A 20,878-nucleotide genomic window follows, 5' to 3' on the forward strand; every position below is an offset into this window, starting at 1 on the left:
TTAATAATTTTATACAAACTTAATGTAAAAAATCATAATGAGCAGGAGCATACCTGGAATGAGAAAAGATGATGAGTCAGCACTTACGGAAAATAAAATTTTAGAAGTTATAAGATCCACTGGCATATGCAATGAAAACCTTCAGAGTCCCGGTAACATAAACCTTTAACAGTGTTTAATTAATGTGTTTCCTCATATACATTATAGTAATATTTTGGTGGTCTATGTATACTGAGTACATATATCTTTTACTAGATTTTCAGACTATTTGAAGTGATGGCATGTTATGCTTAGCATCAATTGTACACTTTCCTAGTATTAAAACCAGGCACTGTGATGGATAAAATGTATCTCCTCCCTTAAGGAATTGTAGTCATTCACTGTCTCAGGCTTTACTTGTAATATCTCTATGTCTGCTATTAGACAACAAATCCTTTACTTCATCAAGCAGGCTAATCCTGACTCAGTCCCAAGAGTTCATGATATTAGAGCTGTGGCCACCTCCATTAACTACTTCCATTCCATGAATTTCACGGATCTTACCAAATACACTGGTTGGAAGTCACCCTTGGTTTTCAAACATCACTATTTGAAATCCTTAGAAGCTCTTAAATTCTTAGCAGTCGCGGCAGGGAACGTTGTCCCTCCCTCTAGTACCCTTTCTGATTCCTAGTCAATTCTTCCTCCACTGCCTCAGTTATCCCCTTACAGTCATTTCAGTCAGGCGTGCCTTGACATTATCCCCTGACCGTGTTATCTGTATATTTGTCTAAATGACACATTTATGTTATAATGTTTTCAATTTTGTATATTTATTTTGTTTAAGTATATTTTTTACATTGTCATGTTAATTTTAAGCTCCCATCAGTTCCATTTGTACATTACTTGTTATTATTGCTAGCAATTAAATTATTTGGTGGACCTTTGGTCTTCTGTTCCCCTTACATTTTGTTATCTCTTACAGTATAAGAATGATATTTATTTCTCTGTTAATTTTTCACCGGCTGACACGGGGCCTGATCCAGAAAAGGGATTTTGACAAAGGAAAAATCTATTTCTGGAGAGGGGACCGTGTCACCCGGTGACCCACCTCTGTCATGTGTTGTCTCCCCCCCATAGTAAACATCATTCTGGTGGGGTGGTACTTTCATGGAATGCGGCTAGCGGTGATTTGTGTACTGTCCGCGAGTGGTGCATGGGTTTGTAACGGCACCTCTCAGTGGGACTTTTGACTTTGGGATCTCTATAGGATAAGGTTCCGTGTTTTTAGAGTTCACCCTTTTCCATACACGACTCCATCTAATGGAGCTCGCTCTGGGGGTAGTAACTCCAGCATTTCATTTAGCTTTCTCTGGTATCTAGCAACGGAATTACCTAGAAATAAGTGCTGAATGGACTTTTTCACCGGGTGACACGGTCCCCTCTCCAGAAATAGATTTTTCCTTTGTCAAAATCCCTTTTCTGTGTGTATAATGCAGACAAGATAGAGTGAATGTATGTAAAGGGGAAGGTTAAGCATTTGCAAAATATAAATTCTAACTCATTACATGATTTACTTGTCTAATTTTATTTAACAGATATCTGAGATGCTTTTTTTTTTTAGACTAATAAATATATTTCTTATTTCTTGATTTTTTCTTTTTGCTTCACTAGTAACATCAGTGCAGACATGACTACTCTTTGCTATGTAAAAATAGTTGGTGAAATGCTTAGTTTAGTTAGTTATAAATGATTTGATTACTTACCAAAATTCAGAGCATGGCATTAACAAATCTATCCTAATCACAGAGAACATCCTGAAATTTTATTCTGCATGAGTTTGTTCTAAAAGAGATTAATAGTGTAAATCTGACAAGTGTGCTATAGCAAACAGCCAGACAGACAAGAAAGACTGGTTGACTCCTATATAGTCCCAAAACTGATTGTGCTACAGATAATAATTATCCATCATGAATACTCTCACTTTCAAACACTAAATATTACAGCCTTCAAATTAAATTTTATAACGTACAAATAGTAAAGGAAAGGGTTTGGTTTGGAACTGATTAAAAAAAGTGCCAACAAATGCACCTCCTGTTAAAGGATAACCAGTTACGTTCTGCATGTAAAACCATGATCCAGTCGCAGCCTTTTACTATTTTGCTAAGTTCCTGAATAATAGCATTAGTAATACAGATCTGTTCTCAGAAATTATATTGTGAATAAAGTATAATGATATATATTTTGCCAACAGTGGACCAGTTTGGTATTGGCTTCTCTTTCTTTACTAAATTAAAATTTGCTTAAGAAAAAGTTCTTATTTAGTGTTCATTGTTACTAGTAAGACTGTTAGGTCTGGTCTCCACAATCTACTCTACAAAATCCTTCTTCATTCTTCATATTGCCTCTCTTAGGATTAGCAGCCTAAATTCTATATTCAATTCAATTCACCATCTTTTTTTTTTTTTCCCTCAGGAAAGGCAATTCTATAATAAATATTCATCTCAAGGCATTTAAAACAAAGTGCATGAAATTCAATATTAAGAGTACTGTACTGTATTGTACCCACCTGTTGCAATAAGGTAAATATATATTCCATACTCCCATTTGTAACAAAGCTTCAAGAATACTTATTTCCTGAAGATTTACAAAACTTATGTTCCCTGTTAGGAATTGCCTGTCCACAGCACAATTACAATGTTTTAGATGTATGTTTTTCAATGTTTTAGATGTATGTTTTTTAATATTAGAACAGTACAAAATTTAAAATAATTTGTGTTTTATCTTCAGCATTCTGTCCAGGTGGAGATGGGAAAGTTGGTAGTCAATGCAGGAAACTTTACAGATCCTGAGTTATCTCTAGGGCTTCTTTCTTCATGAAGCCTGAGAAAAGTGGCCAAGTATGTGATGTGTTGAAAACATAACTGTTTCTTGCCAATAACAAGATGGTTCAAAGCTGCCAGGGACTGGATGGGTGTTTGAAGATCAATTAGTAAAGAGCATGAACGGAAGTGTCAGATGATTTAGAAATCATCAAAACACCTTCCAGTCTAGACTCCATAAATAAAACAATAAAGCAGTGAGTAACAGCTCTACAGTACATTTAATCAATGAACAGTGAAGGTAATAATCTGACCTCCCAATTACTGACATGTAGTTATCAATACAGTAGAGGTAATCTAATTTAGCTGATAGGACAAAAGGAGATGTGACCTCATAACACTTTAAAATTGAGTGGTTCTTCACTCACTGTAAGCTCCTCAAAATCCCGATCTAAAGGTATCGCTGGTTACTAAACCCAAATGAACTGATTTGGTAAAGTCCATTTGTAGTTTTGACAAAGCTAACTTTGTCCCTGGTACAGAAGGCTCCTATAGCCTTACAACACTTCATAATAAAGCATGCAATTACCTATTTACAAAAAAGAATTATTATACACATTCAAGCTTACAGTCAGTGTCTTAACCTTTTGAGAGAATCTCTAAAAATCCCACCATGTTGTAGGTCCAATCAAAATGCAACTGAAGTTTCAGTCAAGATGGGAACACTTTGGCAGCACCTGGCAAGACAGATGGGAAGTTGGATGCAGCTCCCGTTGCAAAGTGTTACGAGGTCACAGCTCTTTTTTTCCTATCAGCTAAGTCAGATTATCTAAACTCTACTGATAACTACGTGTCAGTAACTGGGAAGTCAGATTATTACCGCAAATGTTCATCGGTCAAATTTCCTGTAGATGTTTATGCAGCATGTAATGTGAATGATTCAACAAATGTCAATGAAAGTTCACTGGACAATCATGCCAATCTGTGTTGCGATATCATACAGAAAAGTTGTGAGCTATGAGTCATGTCTCCTGAGAGGTTCCCAATTTGAGATATCAAGACAAATGCACTTGCAAAAGAGTGAAGATCAACTCAGGCAGAGACAATAATAGGGAAATGTGTTTCATCAGAGAAGGGTCTATATAAGGCTGCTTAACATGAAGTGTGAGACAATGGAGCAGTCACTTCTAAGTTACTAAGCAGAGGTCCCAAAAGACAAGTAGTGTGAGCAACGATACCAAAACTTAAAAAGGGACTCATCAGTTGAAGCATGACTGGGTAGTAGCCACACTATTACATTCAGGCATATCATCTCCTGAGTACATTATGGAAAAATGTGACTCCTTAGACTGAGTGAGGTCTTCTATACATGATCATGGAGACACTGTGAACTACAGTACTCCAACATAAACAAATGACAAATTTTGAATTAATTTGCGTTTTTCATAGCTAACAAACCTACGGTCTTAACATAACGATAAATCTTCTAGTGCCAGCTGGAAACCGGTAAAAAAAACATAAAATTGTAGAACAAGGTATTGGTGGCAACGGGGTTCGGCCTATCAGATGAGAGAGGAGGCATCAGCCGACCTCCTCTGACCCCCGAGTGCTGTGACGCATCCAGTTTCTTCCCGCCCAGGGAATTAATTTTAGGAATGGTGAGAGGTGGGCAATGTATGTTGAGACCATAGGTTTGTTAGCTATGAAAAATACAAATTAAATAAAAATTTGTCATTTGTTCATACGCAGAACAAACCTATGAGTAGGTCTTAACATAAGGAAAGCCTCATTTTTGGTGGGAGGAAAGGTTAGTGAGTCTTGAACCGACTGGAGTTTCAGCACACCCAGTCTCATTTCCTGGTTAGGCCAAAGCAGAGGAAGGAGATGTATGCCTCTGACCTGTCAGATACAGGTAGTCCTTGGTTATCGGCAGGGGTTCCGTTCTGAGGGTGTGATGATAACCGAAAATTGCCACTAACCGAAAATCAGCGATTTTTGGGGCTTATCAGCACCAAAAAGCGGCAATTTTTCAGTTATCGGCGCCTCTATTAGGTATGTATCGGCGCCAATAAGCAGAAATCGGTGATTTTCGTCGCTAGTCAAGCGCCGTAAAACCAGATCGCCATTAACCTTGCCCGCCATTAACCGGGGACTGCCTGTAAATAGTTTATCAAATGGTCAGACTACTGGGCTAATACACAATGTGGAGGAACATTGTATAAGTGGAAGTTAAAAACTATATTTGTTAAGACAAGTATCCTATGTTAGCCACTAATTTGTTTGTCATCATTCCTCTCTCCCCCTGTTAGAGAGAGAAAGGACTAGCTTCTGCAAGGAAATATTCGTGTATGAATAAACTTTCTCAAACAGAATGTCCGCACTCACCTGTATCTAAACAGTTCCAGCTCATGATGGATCAATCTTCCTACTGCCCTTGGGCAGAGAAGAAAGGGAAAAAAGGGAAAGGGAAAAACCAGTCATCTCATTCACTCTCACTTTCATACTAACATCTTTGGTAAGATACAAACTGTCCCGCTAGGGGCACTGGATGAGCAACACAACTTGCTGAGCAGCCACCACCGGACCCAAGGAATAAGTGTCCAAGGACCCATGGGCAACGTCCCATAGATAGAACAGATACAAACGGAAGAGAGACCATGGAGTTCGCCCATTCTCTTCGATGAAGCTAACGCCAGTAAGGGTCAAGTCTCTGTTAGATATGATCATTGTAACGGTTCATGTGGGGCTCGAGTGAGACTGTTTAGTTGTTTGAATAAATTGTTTCAGCCTTGAGCTGAAGATGGAGCTCTTGACCCTACATATCAGTTTTGATCATAGACTCAATTTGGATCACATATGACTCTTAAGCATGACAAAATCAAGTAAAATAAGTTTGTATCTGGAGCACACAAATAATTTTAAAATTTGTAAGTTTAGTGAGGTAAGATGATGCAAAAATCAAATTAAGATAAACATTCCCAGGATTTTTCAAGGATTTTTTTTCATTTCCGTTTGATCCTATAATTTCACTATGTTCAATGTCAGCTAACAGTGCCTTTAAAATGCAAGTGACAATTACAAAACAAAGGATAATCCTACCACATTTTGTGTTCACACAGACTGGAAACTATCATGTATGGTAAAATCACAAACTGTCTCAAAGGATAAACAGAAAAGTAAAAATGTTCTACAAGTAGAGAACTAAACTCTGGTATAGAAGACTAAAGTACAGCAAAAAAATAAAATACGCGTATGATAAGAGTAACATGAAAGATACTATTTCTACAGTGAATTCCTCTAATTTATTAACAAGACTACCGAGTTGGAATTTTAACTTTACTAGAGTGACTGGATCTACCAAAGAAGATTAATAGCACTTATCAAAATCTAGTGAATCTTTTTTCTCTAAAGGCTTTCAGCTTTTTTGTCTTACTGTAAGCTATATGTGCTTTTATTTGTATATTTTATAAATATTACTGCAGTTGTTTTGGGTTCTAGTGGTACATTTAAAAAAACAGTCAACACAATCCTTAGTCCTTAGAGTTAACATACTTGTTATAAATTGAAGCATTCTCAGACACCATCTTCAAGTACTCTGCCAATGCTTTTGGGGAAGGAAAATTCAGGGCATTAATGAAGGAGTCTGGAGGAGCAATTTCTTCATAATTCCCTCCACCAAACACAACTGGTACTACATTTAACTGCAGTGCCACAAAGAATTTCTCAGTAACATAATCATCACCTGGTAAAAAAAAATAGTTTTGATTAACATCAGCAAAGTAAAAAAAATACTATTACAGTCCAACCTCTTAAATCCGGGAACTCTGGGACCAGGCCACCGCCACAGAAAATCCCCGAATATAGAATACATCCCTAAAAAATGAAGCCCCTATGTAAACATAATCTTGCAAGCTAATTCCACATACAAATACGTAGCCTAGTTGCCGACTTAGCCTACTACTTGGCTAAGTTCTGACACCGCTTTTTATTATTTTATTACTAATATATATTTTCACTTTATCATTTTATAACTTCATACTGTATAATTTTCTTTAAAATAGAGTACTTTATTTAATGCATTTAGCCTACATTCCTGAGTTAGCTTAACCATAAGTTAACTATAGTAATTAACTTTTCTAAGTCTGTAGAATATTATCAGTGACTTTCATCTCCTAAATTTACTATCTTCATAATTATCACTATTAGTTTCTTCGTCCGTTATTTTGATTGTAGAGGGTAATTGTCAAAGCTTCGACAAGAGAGACTGGACTTTTCCGCAAGTTGTGGTATAGTTCTATGTATTCTCTTTAAATTTACGTAAAGTGGAAATGTGTATTATGTAGAAGAGGGATATTATGTTTCGTTGTTTGTATTTAGTAGTGAAAAATGTTGTCTTAGTTGTTTCGTGTGTTTAATTGTCAGTATACTTGTAATATTGCTTAACTACCGATATTGGTTGTCGTACGGTAGTTAGTCAAAGGTTTGGTTTTGGTCAGAGACGGCTGTGAACTCAGTCACTTCATAGCTGTAACATAGTGTGGATCTAGCAAGTGGAGGACTCAAGAATGCAGCCATAATTGTCGTGTCTACAAATCCATTTAAGTATTCCTATTCATCTTAAAGTACATTTAGGGAAACTTTCTTTACAAGATATGCATATCGAAATGTAAGGAGAATCTCTTAAGGTGTGCTTTGGATGAGGGTAGTGAAATAGAGACTGTGCTCATGCCAGTCTAACTGTACATCGAGCTAAGAACAATTGAATACGCCAATAGTAAGTTCATATTGTCAGTTTAGTTAATATACACAATGCAATGTATTAATATAATCACAATTTCAACTAGCATAAGAGTGAAGTAACCTGGGTGTTGTAGCATAAGACTTAGGCTATGATTTGGGTCAGTGCGTTTCAGATCGTTTAGGCTATACGAAAACACTGACGATTTGAAATGCTATACTTATTCTGAATGAGTCGGAAATGGTGCCTAGACCCGGGTTACAGTGAGTGGTTGTTGTATCAGAGATCAGTAGTGTTAAAATTTATGAAAGTTTAAGGATTGTTGTGATATTTGGCGATAAAGATAAAGACGTGACCGGCTGATGGTGGCGGCCATATTAGAATGTTGTGTGTCAGCCTAGCCTGAAATAGATAAAGATACTTGAGTGAGATTTAATTTGCAATAAAACCCTGTTGTGCATTGTATATATGTACGTGTAGTCAAGGGTACATATATATATAACAGGTAGTGGTCTACCTTTAATTGATCTGAAGTGTGGCCAACTTTTAAAATATTATATTTGCTAATGCGGTACATATACTGTATATATATATATTTTTTTTGGAGTTGGCAGTTTGTACACTTTTAGTAATTAAGAACTTGGTAATTAGGAACTTATATATTAGGTGTTGGTAAATTATAGGCTAAGATATTAGGTGTTGGTAAATTATAGGCTAAGATGTCTGACCTAGGAGAATTGAAGACGAGATGGGGGGGGGTTTAAGTCTGTCATAATTAACTGGTCAAAAAAGGTTGAAACCACTATTGATGCAGGTGATATCAATAGTATGTCTTCATTGAGAGACTCCTTGAAGGAATATTTACAGAAAGTCCAGGAATTGGATAATGAAATACTAAATCTAACAGATCCTGGAGAGCAACCTGACCAAATTATGAATCAAGCTGAATATAGCCTAAAGGTAGGCACTGAAATTCATACACTAAATTCCTCCGTCACGAGTCTTCTAGCTGTAAGAGGTGAACCTAGTGTGCCGATATTGCCTGTTAAAGCTACTGTGAAGTTAACCAAACTAGACCTCCAACATTTCAATGGTGATGTAACAGAATGGAATTCATTTTGAGAACTTTATGAGGTATCAGTACACCAACGTACTGATTTTGAGAATATACAGAAGTTTTCTTATCTGAAGGGCCTATTGGAAGGCGAGGCTCTGGAACTGATATCTGGTTTTAAATTAGATGATAAATATTTACAAGCAGTGAACTTGTTAAAAGAGACCTATGGCAGAAAAGACGAAATCAAGTCATGTTTAGTTAGAAAACTCTTCCAAACCGAGACTCCCAAGGCAGATGCAGAATCGCTGCAAGGGTTTAAAGCGCAATTCGAATGCTGCATAAGATCATTGGAGAGTGAAAGACTGGAATTGAGTGAATTATATACCGTCTTGCTCTACATCAAACTACCAAGATAGTGTAAGTGAAATAATAAAACGAAGGTGTGGAGAAGATTGGTTGAAATTTGACACCTTTAAAAAATATCTTGAAGAAGAAATACACAATCTGAGGGCTTTTCCACAGACTGAAACAGCAAAAGCTAATACATTGGCAACAGTATCTGCTTTTGCAGTAGAACAACGGCAATCTGAGACCAAAAACAACATGGTTAAGGCCTAAAGAAAGTTCAAACAAAGCCAAGGTAAACCAGGTTAAAGGATGTGCACTTTGTGGAGGCAACCACATATGGACACATTGTAAATCTTATGTAACCAGAGGAGGAAAGATAGAGCGACTCAGAGCTCTGGGTTTGTGTTTCATATGTGCATCCAGTAAACACTTCAGTTCCGACTGTGACAGGCAAGGTTGTAATAACGGTTGCACTGTTAGACATCACAGTGCTATATGCATTCGAAACCAGCCAAATAAATCAAAGATAGGTGGGGTACAAGTTGGAACTATCTCTTTGACAAATACCGGACAGGGAAATAAGACGACTAGGAAGTCGGTCTTACCTACAGCCACAATAACCCTAAAAGGTAAAAAAGGTCGCATTATGCGAAAAACAGGGTTGTTAGATACCTGTGCCGAAAGATCATTTACAAAGAAATCTGAGGGACTCCACTATAAAAGCAAGGGAGTTGAAAGCATATCATTGAGAGGGTACTTAACTACTACACTAGGTAAGGAATGTGAAATGGTGAACATCGCTGTACCTCATCGGGGTAGATTAATAAATATGGATTGTACAGTATAGTGGTAGACGAGCTACCTGAATATACAAAGAAATTCGGCGTTAAGAATAATTTAGGGTCGTTGCATAAATCGAAAATCAGCTTAGCTGATAAAGATTTTGATCTACCCATAGAGAAGCAATCACCTATTGAACTGTTAATAGGGGTTGACAATGTGTACAACATCTTACACCCAGGGTTTAGAAAATTTGAAAATTTAGTATTGCTACCAACCATATTTGGTTACGTGGTAACCGGAACATGTAGTTCTCCTCCCACCAAGGAGACTCATGTTTCCATTTTAAAACTGGCAATGGAAACCGACGACATAATTATAGCTGAAGGAGCTACAAGTTCTCCCTTTCTGCTAAATGCAACGATTAAGAAACACCTGTCTATGGTAGAAGGTCATGTAGAAAGGATAAAAAGAGACTATATGTAGCTAACTTGCAGTTAACTGGCAATGATGATAATGAACTGGTGAATTTTTTCTTTGATGCAAATATGATATTTGCACAGGCACATTTATATCTGGAAGAATGGACGAGTAATAATGACTTGTTACAACCTATTGCTAAAGCATATGGGATTGGTGCCAGAGAACAAACAACTCATAAGGTCTTAGGTCTGAACTGGGACAAAGAAAAGGATACCTTGACATTACATCCGACTAAGATAAATAAGTCCAGCCAGACTAAGAGAGAAGTGTTGAGAACTGTTGCACGGATTTACAATCCATTAGGAGTGCTTCTACCCGTTACTATTAAGGCAAGGATATACCTGCAGAATTTGTGGAAGCAACAACTAGATTGGGATGAAGACATAGAAAAATGTCTTGATATTTTCTTTCCTAGGAATACTAGCCTAGGAAAGGGAGATTCCTTACACATATTCTGCGAAGCCAGTGAGTCAGCATATGGTTGTGTAGCCTATAGAGTTAAGAACGAAAACTCTTATTTAATGATGGCAAAGGCAAGAGTAGCGCCTATTAAAGAATTAACTGTTCTGAAATTTGAGTTGATGGCATTGTTGCTAGCAGCAAGAATGGTCAAATTTATTAGGGAGTCCTTTGAGAAGGATGAGTTTGTGGAACTGTTCGTTTGGTCAGACAGTAAAGTTGGCCTAAGCTGGCTTGAATCAAAAATTGTTCTCCCTGTGTTTGTGAAAAATAGAGTACAGGAAATAAACTCTTTAATTCCAGAGGCAGTCTTGTCCTATGTGCCTACAGATGATAATCCCAGTGACTGGTTGACACATGGGAAAAGGACAGAAATGATCTTGGATAGTTCTTTCTGGTGGGAGGGACCCCCTTGGTTAAAAAAATTCCTCTTGGCCAATAGATAGGTCATGGGTTGGTGGATCACTTGTGCAAGGTGGGGAAGAGAACATTTTGGTCAATACTGTAGGGGACAACCTGAATGGTAACACTCACTTGCTGAATTGGGAGAGATTCAGCAAGGTTAAAAAGGTCTATAGGACCATAGCGTGGATCCTACGATTTTTGAATAATTGTAGGAGTTCAATCAGTATGAAGAGGCATGGTGAACTGACCTTGGAAGAACTCCAAGAGGCAAAGAATAAGACCACTGCCATCATAGAGAGAATATTTCCAAGAGGAATACGAGAGTTTGATGAAGGGGGTAAGAAAACCAAAACTGGCTCTCGTACACCAGTTGAATCTTTACCTGGACAAAGGGGTAATAAGGTGTAAGGGTAGACTAGAATATGCACAGTTACCCGAATCTGTTAAGTTTCCCATACTATTGCCGAAGAGTTGCTACGTTGCTCGGGTAATTATTAAAGATCATCATGATGCTAATGCTCATGTGGGTGTAAATGCCACTGTGGCAAGTGTCAGACAGGAGTTCTGGATCCCACAGATAAGGCAACTAAGAAAGAGTATAATACACCATTGTGTTATTTGTAGGACAACGCAGGGGAGGCTGTATAGGCCCAATATAGTTCCTCCATTACCTGAGTTTGGGGTGCAATGTAAGCAACCTTTCAATACCACAGGCATGGACTACAGCGGCACATTATGGGCTAAGGGAAAAGGACAAAACCCTGAGAAGGCTTATATCATCTTATTTATGTGCCCGATAACAACAGGCATACATGTGGAGCTAGTTGATAACCAGTCCTGTGACTCATTCCTCATGAGTTTTAGAAAATTCTGTAGCAGAAGAGGTTTCCCAGCACTCATGTTGAGTGACAGCGCCACCACATTTGTAGCGGCATCAGAATACCTTAAGACCATGTCGGAGAATCCCAGGGTATAGGAATATCTGTTAGATATAAAGTGTAACTGGAAGTTCATTCCAGTGAGAGCACCATGGTTTGGTGATATATGGGAAAGGCTGATAGGACTTCTGAAGTCATGTCTAAAAAAGATTGTAGGGCAAGCCTTGCTCAGTTTTGAGGAACTGACCTGTGTGCTGGTGGAGCTGGAAGGAATTATCAATGACAGACCATTAAGTTACATGCCCAGGGATTTGAATCAGTTGGAAATCTTAACCCCTAACCATTTGATTCTTGGACGAAAGCTCAAGTCCTTCCCAAGAGAAGTAGTAAATTGGGAAGAGATCTCCGGTGACCCCACCTATGGACGGAGAGAGTTCACCGAGAAAAGATTCCTATATATATCCAAGTTGTGTGACGACTTGTGGAAGAGATGGAAGAGGGAATATTTAACAACGTTAAGAGTGACCCATCAAGTAGGAATGGTGCATGGCTCTTGGCCCAGGATAGGGAAGTTGTCCTCATTCATGACAAGGGACCAAGGAGCAAGTGGAAGTTGGGCCAAGTGATCAAGTTACACATGGGGAGAGACAAGGTCCCAAGAGTGGCTACTCTAAGAACAGCACATAGCCAGCTTATGAGACCTGTAATTAAGTTATACCCCCTAGAGCTGTGGCAGGAGATAAGGGAAACTAATCCTTCGACAGATGACATTCAGTCAAGCACCCGCCCGGGCAGAAGGACTGCTCAAATAGCTGCAGAAGCCAGAAAGGCATTGATAAGAACAGGACTACTGTAAATGATGTAGGCATAAGTTTTCTTGTTTTCTTGCGGGGGAGTATGTCGAAACTTCGACAAGAGAGATTGTACTTTTCTGCAAGTTGTGGTATAGTTTAATATATTCTCTTTAAATTTATGCAAAGTGGAAATGCGTATTATGTAGAAGAAGGATATTACGTTTCGTTGTTTGTATTAAGTGGTGAAAAATGTTGTCTAGTTGTTTCGTGTGTTTAATTATAAGTATAATTGTAATATTGCTTAACTACTGGTATTGGTTGTCGTACAGTAGTTAGTCGAAAGTTTGGTTTCGGTCAGAGACGGCAGTGAACTCAGTCACTTCATAGCTGTAACATAATCTAGCTAGTGGAGGACTCAAGAATGCAGCCATAATTGTCGGTGTTCACAAATATTCCTATTCATCTTAAAGTACATTTAGGGAAACTTTCTTTAGAAGACATGCATATCGAAATGTAAAGAGAATTTCTTGAGGTGTGCTTTAGATGAGGGCAGTGAAATAGAGACTGTGCTCATGCCAGTCTAACTGTACATTGAGCTAGGAACAACTGAATACACCAATAGTAAGTTCATATTGTCAGTTTAGTTAATATACATAATGCAAGGTACAGTATTAATATAATCACAATTTAAACTAGCATAAGAGTGAAGTAACCTGGGTGTCATAGCATAAGACTTAGGCTATGATTTGGGTCAGTACGTTTAGGCTATACGACAACACTGATGATTTGAAATGCTATGCCTATTCTGAATGAGTTGGAATAGTAATGAAATGACAAAAATAAAGAATGAATTTCGGTGATCACTCAGTGCATTCAAATGTTGCCCTCAAAACATAAACAAAGCACACTGCCATCTACTGAGGAAAATGAAAAATAAACATTCACTAACGGGAGAAACATTTTCTAGCATTGATAAAGATTTATGCTTGTGCTTCTTACCTCTAGCATCATCCGATCTCACGGGTGGCATATCGAATGGGTGAATGTACAGCTATAAAAAAAGAAATTATCAAAAATGTATCACCTATATTCAGTTAAAGTCAGTACTGAAAACATACTTGAATTCCCTATTTTCATTACTAACAATTATTTTCATAAAAACAAAAGAGATATGGCAGATGTTTGCTGTCAGGAATTTGTAAAGAACATGTGGTGGCGCCCTCGTGGCCGTGCAACAAACTAATGGTGGCTGATTCAAAATCAAGCCGAACCACTGGAGTTCCTGGACCATAGAATGCCGGTTTTAAGAGGTTCAACTGTACAAACAATACCTTTACAAAAACAAACATTTCATTCATCACAACCTGTATGCAGCTGAAAATCAAAACGAAAAAACTGAAATGGACTTACATATAGCATTTTCAAATGCAAAATAGAACATGTATGTTTCAATTTCAGCATTACATTTATACTGATCAAACGTTCCAAGTGTTTTGAAAGAAATATTTTTCCCACATTTCTTGAAGCCACAACGACCAAATACATCTACCCTAATGTACCTGTCAAAAATATACAAATAAGTTGTAAAAACAATTTCAAAAAATGATATTTGCTAGTGTAATTACAACCAGGTTTACAGTTTTATTACAGTATAAAGTCTGAATGAGCAAGTTCCATATTCAATAGCATTAATATTAACAAGGTGAAAGTTTAAGATCTGTGAAAATTACAACTGCTGTTTTTTATCAAAACCTATTAATCATAAAATAGCCTTTAACCGTGTGTGAAAATCATCTAGGTGCACAAACGAATGAATTTCACAGAATGATCTCATTATGCAAGCATGGTTCTTGCAGTGACACCATGTTTATTCTTCAGAGGACCTCCACCAGAAACAGATGTGCTGCTAATACCTCCACGACTTTGGTGTTTCTACTTTTCATAGTGTGTGCAACCTACAAGGTAGTTTGGGTGAATTTTCATTTCATCATCTTGGGTATTATAGATGTGATTATAATTCTAGTTTAGGGTTTTGCTTGCAAAATGCAATGGGATCCTGTTTACACAGTAATGTTTGCTTGGTGACACTTGCTTCCTGTTTGCTCCTTCCTACCTTTAGTTCCCTGTTTTCTCATCTTATTACATGACTTTGACATGTTTAATATTGAGTGAAGTGTTTTATTTTATGAATTTATCATTCATACTATAATCATCCCTCAATGTACTTATGTGGGTAGGGAAGGTAAGTCTTGCTACATATTCATGTTATCCTGAGCATATGACCCCCATTTGCAGCACACTTCATGTAAGGGCCAAATGTGCACTCCCAACCTCACCTGCAAGGTTTACAAGAATTGGTAGGTGCAGAGGAGGAAACCTCATCAAAAACTGCTCATAATTTGAAACTTATAATCACAGCATGACAAACCAAATCCAAAGACTTGCCAACAAAGGAAGTAGAACATCATTTGTGGGTATGCTGTTACCACCGCCTACAAGTGACATTCTACTTCCCCTGGTGGTAAGCTGTTGGATTAGAATCATCATGCTGTAAAAACAAGTGTTGAGCCACAAGCTTCTTTTGATAAGGCTTCCTCATCCTCATTGCCACGACTTTATGTCCTCATTATACTTATTCACCAGTAACTACACTGCTGCTCCCTACTTCATACTACTGTACCTATGGAGGTGGACAACTTTTTTGACAGGCTCAGGTCTCAAGTTTTGCATGCTCTTCACAAGCAGTTCTTTGCCATGGTTAATTCTAATGTACAAGTAATAGTGGCAACATCAAAGGAACAGAAAGGAGGCAGCAAGACTGCTAGAATCAGGGCTGTGGTAAACTCCCAAACTCATGACAATGTTGGCAATGGACCCATAAGGAAGCAGATATCCAATGTAATAGAGCTCAGCTCAGCAAATAAACAGGAAAAGCAAAAGACGAGCACCCCACTGTTTTATCTTAGATTGAATATTGCTAAACAAGGTCACAACATAGTTATCTCAAACATCAAATGACATCTGCAGGACAAGTCATCTGTAGAGTAAGCAACATCTGCAGGACAAGTCATCTGTAGAGTAAGCAACATAACTCCAGTAAGGTGAGGGCCAATGACAAAACACAAAGGTCTAGATAGGGCAAGAGGAGTCCGCTTATTCTTCTATAAAGTATACAAAAGACTTTAGTTCCTAAGAGCTCATTCACATGTTCAACAAAGTTAGCCTAGGCAACCAACACTATAATTAGCCTCTGGCATACAGTACGCTATGGTAACAGTTTTCTATGAAGACAACCTGGTCTTTGCCTATGAAATAAAGTTTACATTAAAATCAAATCTTCAATCTTTCCTCAAAAAAAAGCTATGAAATACATTAAGTAAAGGTTAAAGATTCTGCATATTATACAGGCTCCATTTTTGCTATGTTAGGCCGTGCTTACACAATAGCCAGTTATTTGCTTTTGTCAGCTGATCACCTCCTCCTCCCAACCATAAACTATCAAAAGTATCTACAGACAACTATTCTTACAGATTGAAAGGCTTTTAAAAAGTTACTGTATTTTTTTACGAATTTCAGGTGCATTTCATCAACCAATGATTGAGAGCTAATTTTTTTTAATTTCCAATGTTTTCTATGAGCTGATCTCACTGTTTACTAATATCAAGCTACGTTATATTGAGAATATGCACACCTCTCATATATATATATATAGTACATATAGATTTTTGTACTGACTATAAACCATAGGAAAATGCTTTCAAAATAGTTACTGTATTTTTTGTTATGGATTTTATGAGCATTTTAAGAACTAACAACTGAAAGTTAAAAACCCAATTACTCAACGAGTGAGATCCTTCACCTCACCAAGTGGCAGATACACAAAGAAATCTTTCGTGCCGCTGCCGTATTTCAAATTCTAGCAAAAATTTCAAATTTGCACTAATTTTAACAAATTTTAAACAAATGGACATAGGCATTTCCATCTTTGAAAGTGGACGGTTCATATGTAGACGACATCGCGAAGACAAAACATCAAAATACTATGACCATACACTCATTGCTGCAGAGGGAAAACTAGACTCTATGACTCACCACCTGAGAAGGACATCATTTCTGATAGTAGAACCTGCTGAAGGGAGAGCAAATGCAAATCCTTCTCGAAAACAAGAAAATCTGCCAAGCCTACTCCCACAGCACAGAACTCTCTTCTTCGTCACATCTTCTACCAACACACATGCCTTTTTGTTTTAACCAACACATTATCCCACACTTGAACAAAATTTTGCATTTGTGGGTGCAGTAGCAAACCTTTCTTATGAGCTTTTCCTATTACAGACCCTCTTGGCCTTGCTCTCACTACCAAGTGAGGTAGAATAACTAATGCTATCACTTCCACTTCTTACACACTTTGGAACCACTGCACGGGTTTACTATGGCCTCTTTCAAACAAGGAAATGACAGAGCGCACACACTGTACACAAGATATGCTGCAGTAGAAGACTAAGTTTGAAAAAGTGATGTGCCACTTGGAGGGACAAAGGGTGACACCTGGGTGGATGCTTGAGAAATCAAAGGCTAATACGTGGGTACTAGCATCACCTGACGCTTTGTTTCTGCCATGTTCTAGCTTTTTGGCGTGGCCTGAGCAGCCAACTGCAGGTAAGTGGATCAGCAGATACTGGGTCTGACTATATATATACATGACATACTTAATCATAATGCTTCATTAGCATTATAATTTAGTATATTGAAGCTATTAATTTAAGCACTTTTATTAATTGTTATTTTTTCCATTGTCTTACTGCTAAATGTATTTGTGCTGCCTGGGAATAAGTCCAGCAGCTTTTTCTTTTATTTTCATTAATGATAACAGACTCAAATAAATATAGCAAAATGTGTAAGCAATGGTTTGAGCAGAAGAGCAAAACAAATGAGGAAAACTAGAATGCCACACTGAAGTCACTCTTTGGGGAGGAAAACCCAAAAAATGAAACAGGCAAGCAGTAATTACTCATGGTAAGCACATGAACTGCTTGCTTAAGGGAAACTCAGATACAATAACTACTGCAATATTCCAAGCACATCACCAAAGCATATAGTGCACGAAATATAAGAAAACGCACACCGCAGTGTTGCTAACAGTCATGAGCTGGCAGCAATTATTCAACACCAACAAAGGGACAAAAAGAAGCACCAATTATAGTGACAAGCTGGTGGCAAGACATGCTGGAAATTCCTGGACTGAAAGTGAGGCAGTACATCAAAACTTGAGGAAGGTGTGCAGCAGAATGGGAAACATTAATAAATACCTCAATTAAGAGGGAGTAGGTTTGGTATGTGCAATGGAACAACTCTTTCTGGAACTGTTTGTATCTGGAAATATCCTGTGTAATTAACCCTTAAACGCCGACTGGATGTATCGTACGTCGACTAAAATTGTCTGTCGGGTGCCGAGTGGACGTACAGTACGTCGACTACAAAAAGTTTTTTAAAATATTCGTGGAAAAATAGTTATAAGCCTAGTTTGCGAAAGATTTTAAATCACGCGCCTTGAGGGATGCTGGGTGTTCGCGGATCACGCTGTTGTTTTGTTTAGAAGCGTTACCCAGCCGCGCATGTGCCAATTTCTTTCTTCTCGCACTACAGAGCATCAGCGACACATCTCAAAAATTCTTTCGTCACTTTGTCGTAATTTTTGCACCGTTTTATATTAGCTGTTACATAAGGTTTTATATATGAAAATGTGTGCAATTTCATGTAGAATACAACAAAAAATAATAATGCATGGTTGTAGCTTTTATAGGTTTTACAATATTTTCATATAAATCACGATAAGTGCCAAAATTTCAACCTTCGGTCAACTTTGACTCGACCGAAACGGTCGAAAAACGCAATTGTAAGCTAAAATGCTTACATTCTAGTAATATTCAATCATTTACCTACGTTTTGCAACAAATTGGAAGTCTCTAGCACAATATTTTGATTTATGGTGAATTTTTGAAAAAAAACTTTTTCCTTACGTCCGCGCACAGTAACTCAGCCGAACATCTCAGAAATTCTTTCGTCACTTTGTCGTAATTTTTGCACCGTTTTATATTAGCTGTTACATAAAGTTTTATATATGAAAATGTGCGCAATTTCATGTAGAATACAACAAAAACAACCCATGGTTGTAGCTTTTATCAGTTTGGAAATATTTTCATATAAATCACGATAAGTGCCAAAATTTCAAACTTCGGTCAACTTTGACTCGACCGAAATGGTCGAAAAACGCAATTGTAAGCTAAAACTCTTACATTCTAGTAATATTCAATCATTTACCTTCATTTTGCAACAAATTGGAAGTCTCTAGCACAATATTTCGATTTATGGTGAATTTTTTAAAAACACTTTTTCCTTATGTCCGCGCACGGTAACTCAGCCGAACATCTCGGAAATTCTTTCGTCACTTTGTCGTAATGTTTGCAGTTTTATATTAGTCGTTACATAAAGTTTTATATATGAAAATGTGCGCAATTTCATGTAGAATACAACAAACAACAACCCATGGTTGTAGCTTTTATCAGTTTTGAAATATTTTCATATTACGATAAGTGCCAAAATTTCAACCTTCTGTCAACTTTGACTCGACCGAAACGGTCGAAAAACGCAATTGTAAACTAAAACTCTTACATTCTAGTAATATTCAATCATTTACCTTCATTTTGCAACAAATTGGAAGTCTCTAGCACAATATTTTGATTTATGGTGAATTTTTGAAAAACACTTTTCCTTACGTCCACGCACAGTAACTCAGCCGAACATCTCAGAAATTCTTTCGTCACTTTGTCGTAATGTTTGCACCATTTTATATTAGTCGTTACATAAAGTTTTATATATGAAAATGTGCGCAATTTCATGTAGAATACAACACAAAATAACTCATGGTTGTTGCTTTTATCAGTTTGGAAATACTTTCATATAAATCACGATAAGTGCCAAAATTTCAACCTTCGGTCAACTTTGACTCGACTGAAATGGTCGAAAAACGCAATTGTAAGCTAAAACTCTTACATTCTACTAATATTCAATCATTTACCTTCATTTTGCAACAAATTGGAAGTCTCTAGCACAATATTTCGATTTATGGTGAATTTTTGAAAAACACTTTTTCCTTACGTCCGCGCGCGGTAACTCGGCCGAACATCTCGGAAATTCTTTCGTCACTTTGTCGTAATGTTTGCACCGTTTTATATTGTCGTTACATAAAGTTTTATATATGAAAATGTGCGCAATTTCATGTAGAATACAACACAAAATAACTCATGGTTGTTGCTTTTATCAGTTTGGAAATATTTTCATATAAATCACAATAAGTGCCAAAATTTCAACCTTCTGTCAACTTTGACTCGACCAAAATGGTCAAAAAATGCAATTGTAAGCTAAAACTCTTACATTCTAGTAACATTGAATCATTTACCTTCATTTTGCAACAAACAGGAAGTCTCTAGCACAATATTTCTATTTATGGTGAATTTTTGAAAAAAAATTTTTCCTTACCTCCGCGCATGGTAACGGCTGAAAATCTCAGAATTTCTTTAGTCACCTTGTCGTAATTTTTGCATCGTATTATATTACGCCTTACATAAAGTGTTATACATGAAAATGTGCGCAATATCATGTAGAATACAACAAAAAATAACTCATGGTTATAGCTTTTATCAGTTTTGAAATATTTTCATATAAATTACGATAAATAGAAAATAGAAAAAATTCGACCTTTGGTCAACTTTAACTCGACCGAAATGGTCGAAAAATGCAATTGTAAGCTAAAACACTTACAGTCTAGTAATATTCAATCAATTACCTTCATTTTGCAACAAATGGGAGGTCTCTAGCACAATATTTCGATTTATGGTGAATTTTAGAAAAAAACATTTTACGTCCGCGCGTTACGAATTCATACATCATTTTGTGATAATATTTTCCCTGTGTTGCTTTGATCGTTTTACAATTTGTTATATACCAAAATCATTGCAATTTAGTGTACAATACAACGAAAAAAATATAACTTATTAGCTTTAACCGTTTTGCTCACAGCGCAATTTGTATACAATTATATATGAAATTTTTTTTTGCGCTGTCATATATTCCAA

General features: G+C 37.1%; 1 protein-coding gene across 8 annotated transcripts in view; it reads right to left on the reverse strand.

The window, feature by feature from the left end:
- LOC136838784 (alpha-(1,3)-fucosyltransferase C-like) overlaps window positions 1–20,878 on the reverse strand; it is an 87,435-nt gene that overhangs the window by 12,952 nt on the left and 53,605 nt on the right. For 6 of the 8 annotated variants that reach the window (XM_067104314.1, XM_067104318.1, XM_067104320.1 and 3 more), the window contains 2 exons: window positions 14,154–14,302; window positions 6,354–6,543 (listed from right to left, as the gene is read on the reverse strand). In XM_067104314.1, the coding sequence (XP_066960415.1) occupies window positions 6,354–6,543; window positions 14,154–14,302 (339 nt within the window). The remainder of the gene's footprint in view (window positions 1–6,353; window positions 6,544–14,153; window positions 14,303–20,878) is intronic. The other 2 variants (XM_067104319.1, XM_067104317.1) reach the window with 1 other exon arrangement.

This window comes from Macrobrachium rosenbergii, chromosome 5, assembly GCF_040412425.1.
Source record: "Macrobrachium rosenbergii isolate ZJJX-2024 chromosome 5, ASM4041242v1, whole genome shotgun sequence".
Classification (NCBI taxonomy): domain Eukaryota; kingdom Metazoa; phylum Arthropoda; class Malacostraca; order Decapoda; family Palaemonidae; genus Macrobrachium; species Macrobrachium rosenbergii.